This window comes from Limulus polyphemus, unplaced genomic scaffold (assembly GCF_000517525.1).
Source record: "Limulus polyphemus unplaced genomic scaffold, Limulus_polyphemus-2.1.2 Scaffold7054, whole genome shotgun sequence".
Taxonomy (NCBI): Eukaryota; Metazoa; Arthropoda; class Merostomata; order Xiphosura; family Limulidae; genus Limulus; species Limulus polyphemus.
This window is the reverse complement of record NW_013672664.1, coordinates 33,582-40,921: the sequence shown is the minus strand read 5'-3', so window position 1 is coordinate 40,921 and position 7,340 is coordinate 33,582. Positions and strand designations below refer to the sequence as shown.

At 33.8% G+C, this 7,340-nt stretch overlaps 1 protein-coding gene across 1 annotated transcript in view; it reads right to left on the bottom strand.

The window, feature by feature from the left end:
* Nucleotides 1-417: 417 nt before the first annotated feature.
* The window catches only part of LOC111089693 (liprin-alpha-2-like), a 16,766-nt gene continuing 9,843 nt past the window's right edge, over nt 418-7,340 (bottom strand). The window contains exon 2 of the mRNA XM_022402627.1: nt 418-793. Within this exon, the coding sequence (XP_022258335.1) occupies nt 752-793 (42 nt within the window). The 3' untranslated portion in view covers nt 418-751. The remainder of the gene's footprint in view (nt 794-7,340) is intronic.

Below are 7,340 nucleotides of genomic sequence, written 5' to 3'. Positions count from 1 at the left end.
GTTTCAACCATCAGTTTAATTAGTCAAGTCCAGTCTTAAACATACAGTTTCAACCATCAGTTCAATTAATCAAGACCAGTTTTTAACATACAGTTTCAACCATCAGTTTAATTAGTCAAGACCAGTTTTAAACATACAGTTTCAACCATCAGTTCAATTAATCAAGACCAGTTTTAAACATACAGTTTCAACCATCAGTTCAATTAATCAAGACCAGTTTTAAACATACAGTTTCAACCATCAGTTCAATTAATCAAGACCAGTTTTAAACATACAGTTTTAATCATCAGTTTTCAACAAGTTCTCCCAAATACATCTCTTTAAGTTACTAAAGTACTCATATTTATAATCAATATTCAACATTTAATGATTAGACACCTATGTCAAAGTATTATTTTTTACTGGAGATACATCGATTAAAAAAAGATGGAATATCCCTGCCCTTTCAGACACCCTGCTGTTCATATCCCGATGATCTTCTGACGTCACTTCTAAATTTATCTCTTAAAAGTTTTAGAACTTATCTGCACACCACTAATTCAGAACATTTTATTTTTTCTGGACTTAACTTAATTCTTTTCAATTGGTGGGCTTCCTTTAGAACAAGATCTATTACGATAAGCAATTACATTTTGTAAGGCCTGGCCCGACGACGAAACGGTCTCGACCTGAACTTCCTTCAGTGCCCTTTTGATGTTTTCGTGCACGTGCTTTGACGATTAATGGTGCAAGTCTCGTGTGTGGGTGTTCCTCATGGCAAGTGAACGTCCTTCAGTAATTTATTTCTCTTCATCTAATAGCGAAAGAGATTAACAGTTAGAAAAATCCTTGAGAGTTTCTGTCGTGAAGTCACGTTCACGACGCTTTCTGTGACGTAATTTGTTAATAGTTGGAGGTGTTTGTTGAATTTTCCGAAAAGCTACTGCGAGAACTATCCGCGCTAACCGCTAACAGTCTCTAATTTTGAAGTAGAAAACTAGAAGGAGGGCAGCTAACCAACACCACCAACCGCCAACTCGTGGACTAGCTTAATCGAATAGTGGGATTTCAATGTTACTCTTATAACACACCCACGGCCCCAAATTGCAGAGCGAGATTTCTTTTTCTGCTGGGCGAACCTCAGATCCACAGAGTGACACGCTAACAATGGGCCACACTCAACCCTATATTTATTGATTTCGCTTGTTGGGTGATGTTTGTGCTTGGATTAGACAGTAAATTTAGAAAGTTTTTTTCTTCTTTTTAAAAGCGCTCCTATAATAAATCGTATCGTAACTATGACTGTCAATCTGACTCTTATTAAGTGTATTTTTTACTATTTCTTATTATTCTATTAGGGGTAAATACATTATTCCTGTCAAAGTTTTAAATATGAGTGGGCTGATGATTCCTCTATAGTAGGTGTCTGTGACTTGTTGGCGATAAATGTCAACAATAAACGAACAGACAGCACGCAATACACTTGTTTTCAAATAATATATTCAAAACAAGTCAAATGTATGTACAAAAATTCTTTACACTATGGGATATCACAGTTGCATCTAAAACTCTAAATAATTCTCTTTTCGTGTCAAAAGTAAACTCAGCCTGATTCAATTACATTAAAATCCAATTGACAAGACGGATTATTTTTCTCTACTTTGTTTCTTATTGTACAATCAGCAATATATTCACTTACGCTACTCCGTGGGTTATCACAGTTGTATCTCGAACTTTAAATAATTGTCTCCTTTTGACAAGACAAATTATTATCCTTATCTCTGTTAAACTGTGAAACTCACTTTAAAATACTGCCTCGTGGCTAATCACTCACACGCCGGCTAACTTCACGCTTTCTTTTGCTAAATATTTTTCTACCTGAACTGCACTTGACTTGCACTCGCTTGGTCGCCTATATTTATATATTGTTCACTGAGGCCTCAAACTTTCTCTAAACTACGCGAGCGGCGCTATAATGTAACAATACTCACTTAACATAACGAGAAAAATACCGAAGATTCGAGTAACTCGGCGTCAACAATACTAGAACAATTGAACCACATACACAACTATCATAACTATCGCCTTCGAAATGATTAACTTTAACACTCTTGTTATGAAAGCTAAACAATCATTAAATATTAACTCACAAAATAAATTAAATGTAATTGCCTACACTAAATAGTCTTGTATATCCAACACTTCCGAATAAATGTCCAAAATGCGAAAAATTTTACGATCTTGAAAATTCTGTAGAAATATTTTCAAGTCATGATGAGAAGAAAAATTGAAAAGGACAGAAACTGAGAAGGGAAGTGAGAAGAAAATTTTTTATTATACTTCCAAGCGAAGATTAGCCTGGCATGGCCAGATTGTTAGGGCGCTTGGCTCGCAATCTAAAGGTCGCAGGTTCGAATTCCCATCCCACGAAACATGCTCGCCCTTTCAGCCGTGGGGGAGGTATAATGTTACGGTCAATCCCACAATTCGTTGTTAAAAGAGTATTCCAAGAGTTAGCGGTGGGTGGTGATGACTAGCTGCCTTCCTTCTAGGCTTTCACTGCTAAACTAGGGACGGCTAGCTTTGCGCAAAATTAAAAAGAACCAAACCAAGTGGCCCCCGCTATGGCACTTTTGTCAAACAATTAGACACGACCAAACATTAGGGAAAAAGCTTTAGAAGCCTTGATTGACAGTATGAGTAAAAATATGATTTTTTGGAAGAATATTTACTCTTTATTGTACTCAGAATTGGGTTGCCAAGCAACAAATGCCAGTGACGTGCGTGTATATAGCCGCGTTCGTAACTGTAACTGATCCAACTTCCAGCTTGTTCTGTTTTAGTAACTGAAACTAATTCAACTACCTGCTTATCCTGGTTTAGTAAGTAACTGAAGTTGATCCAAATTCCTCCTTTTCCTGTTTTAGTAACTGAAACTAATTCAACTACCTGCTTATCCTGGTTTAGTAAGTAACTGAAGCTGATCCAGATTCTTCCTTTTCCTGTTTTAGTAACTGAAACTAATTCAACTACCTGCTTATCCTGGTTTAGTAAGTAACTGAAGCTGATCCAGATTCCTCCTTTTCCTGTTTTACTAAGTGTAACTGATCCAAATCCCATCTTCTACTGAATATATAACAGAGATGTGATAGAGAACTACACTAGGATTCAAATTCATTAATAAAAAACTGTAGAGTATTCTGACGATAATTTATAACCATTATTTCGGCTAATTTTACTCTAATTTGTAATGACTACTGGTTGACATGAATAATAAGTTACTCCCTTCCATCCAAACACATGCACAACGACGACAGAGAACTTAAATACGTGTTTAATGAAATCACTAAGAACATACAGGAAGTGCAAAAAATAAGGATGCAAAACGTTTAAAAATTATCTTTGTTTGTGTATTTGTAGTGAAAGTACACCACTGTCTATCTGGACTGTGACTACCGCAAGTATCGAAACCCGGATTCTAGCATTATAAGTCCACTAACTTATCGCTGTGCCAATGGGCAGGGGCAGGGGGTTACAATTATTTAAACAACTAGTTTGATAAATCATTTTCAAGCCACACTTACGTTTTCAACATTCGGTGACGTCATCACGTGACTCGGATCACGTGACACAGTGTGATATTGAAACGCACATGCACTTGATGAAATGCAGGTTTCAGCCAAGCTCTCCCATCTTCTTCAGTAGGCACCTTTAAGTAGTTTTAATGATAAAATCGAGCCAAACCAGATGTTAAAAACAAACTCCAAAAAACTCTTGAGATGAAAAGTGCCGAAAACTCTGTTGTTATCAACGGATAATATTCAACATACAGGATAAGATATAACTATAGAGTATATGGAGTTAATATACGATGACATGTAACTATAGAGTATAAAAACTTAATACACGGTGTACATACAGGATGAGATATAACTGTAGAAAATATAAAGTTAATACACGGTCAACATATTGAATCAGATATAACTCTAGAATATATGGAGTTAATACACGATCAACATTCAGGATGAGTTACATATAACTATAGAGTCTATGGACTAAATACACGGCCAACATACAAAATGAGATATAATTATAGAGTATAAGGAGTTAATACACAGTCAGCATACAGGATGATATATAACTATAAAGTATATGGAGTTACAACAACATACAGGATGATATATAACTATAAAGTATATGGAGTTACAACAACATACAGGATGAGACATAATTATGGAGTATACGGAGTTAAAAAACTCATTATACAAGATAACATATAACTCTAGAGTATAAGGAGTTAATACGCGGTTAACATACAAGATGATATATAACTATAGAGTATATGGAGTTACAACAACATACAGGATGATATATAACTATAGAGTATATGGAGTTACAACAACATACAAGATAAGACATAATTATGGAGTATAGAGAATTAATAAACTGTCAATACACACAACGAGACATAATTGTAGAGCATACAGAGTTAAAAACTCAATATACAGGATGACATATAACTCTAAAGTATAAGGAGTTAATTCACCGTCAACATACAGGGTGAGATATAACTATAGAACATATGGAGTTAATATAACTACAGAATATATGTAACTATTACACAGCCAACATACAGGATGAGATATAACTACAGAGTATATGGAGTTGATATACTGTCAAAATACAGAATCAGATATAACTATAGAGTATATAGAGCTAATACACGGACAACATACACGATGACATATAACTATAGAGTATAAAGAGTTTAAATACGGTCAACATACAGAATGAGATATAACTATAGAACGTATGGAGTTAATACACGTTATACATACAGAATGAGACATAACTAAAGAACATAAACAGTTAATACACTGTCAACATACAGGATAACGTATAACTATAGCGTATATGGAGTTACATCAACATACAGTATGATATATAACTATAGATTATATAATGTTAATGCACGGTCAACATACAGGATTAGACATGACTGTAGAGTATATGAAATTAATACACTCTCAAAATACAAAATGAAACATAATTATAGAGTATCGAGAGTTAATAACCTGTTAACACACAGGTTGAGACATAACTCTAGAGTATATGGCAATAATACACTGTCAACATAAAGGATGAGATATAACTCTGGAAAATAGAGAGTAAATACACTATCAATATACAGGATGACATATAACTCTAAAGTATAAGGAGTTAATTCACCGTCAACATACAGAATGAGATATAACTATAGAGTATATAGCTTTAATGTACGGTCAAAATACAGTATTAGACACGACTATAGAGTATATGGTGTTAATATACGGTGAACATACAGGATGAGATATAATTATAGAAAATAATGAGTTAGTACACGGTAAGCATACAGGATGAGACATAACTATACAGTATATGGTGTTAATACACGGACACCATACAGGATGATATTATAACTATAGAGTATATGGAGTTATATGCGGTCAACACATAGGATGAGACATAGCTATAGAGTATATGGTGTTAATACACGGTGAACATACAGGTTAAGACATAATTAAAGAGTATAAGGAGTTAATACACTGTCAACACATAGGATGAGACATAGCTATAGAGTATGTGGTGTTAATACACGGTGAACATACAGGATGAGATACAATTAAAGAGTATATGGTATTAATACACGGTGAACATTCAGGATGAGACATAACTATAAACTATATAGTGTTAATACACGGTCAACTTACAGTATTAGACAGGACTATAGACTATATGGAGTTAATACACTATCAACATGCAAGATAAGATATAGCTATAGAGTATATGTAGTTAATACATGCTCAGCATAGAGGATGACATATAACTATAGAGTATATGAAGTTAGATGGTATCAACGTACAGAATGAGATATAACTATAGAGTATAAAGAGTTAATAAACTGGCAACACATAGGATGAGATACAATTATAGAGTATAAGGAGTTAATGCACGGTCAGCATACAGGATGAGATATAATTAAAGAGTATATGGTATTAATACACGGTGAACATAGAATATGAGATATAACTATACAGTATATGTAGTTAATACATGCTCAGCATACATGATGAGATATAACTATAGAGTATATGGTTTTAATACAAATTCAGCATATAGGATGAGATATAATGATAGAGTATAAAGAGTTAATACTCGGTCAGCATACAGGATGAGATATAACTATAGAGTATATGGTTTTAATACAAATTCAGCATATAGGATGAGATATAATGATAGAGTATAAAGAGTTAATACTCGGTCAGCATACAGGATGAGATATAACTATAGAGCATATGGTGTTGATACACGGTGAACATACAGGATGAGATATAATTATACAATATAAGGAGTTAATACACGGTCAGCATATAGGATGAGATACAATTAAATAGTATTAGGAGTTAATATATGGTCAGCATACAGTATGAGATATATCTATAGGATATATGGAGTTAATACTCTGTTAACACATAGGATGAGATATAGAGTATATGGTGTTAATAGGCGGTCAACATATAGGATGAGATATAATTATAGAGTATAAGGAGTTAACAAAATGTTAACTCACAGGATGAGGTATAATTATAGAGTATATGGAGTTAATACAGTGTCAACACACAGGATGAGACATAACTATAGAGAATATGGTGTTAATATACGGTGAACATACAGGATAAGACATGACTATAGATTATATGAAGTTAATACACGGTCAGCATACAGGATCAGATATAACTATAGAGTATAAAGAGTTAATAAACTGTCAACACATAGGATGAGATACAATTATAGAGTATAAGGAGTTAATGCACGGTCAGCATACAGGATCAGATGTAACTACAGAATATATGGTATTAATACACGATGAACATAGAGGATGAGACATAACTATAGAGAATATGGTGTTAATATACGGTGAACATACAGGATAAGACATGACTATAGATTATATGAAGTTAATACATGGTCAGCATACAGGATCAGATATAACTATAGAGTATAAAGAGTTAATGAACTGTCAACACATAAGATGAGACATAATTATAGAGTATATGGTATTAATACGCGGTCAACATATAGGATGAGATATAATGATAGAGTATAAAGAGTTAATACACGGTCAGTATACAGGATGATATATAACTATAGAGTATATGGTGTTAAGATACGGTGAACATACAGGATGAGATATAATTACAGAATATAAGGAGTTAGTACACGGTCAGCATACAGGGTGACATATATCTATAGAGTATATGGTGTTAATACACGGTCAACATACAGGATTAGGCATGTCTATAGAGTATATGGTGTTAATA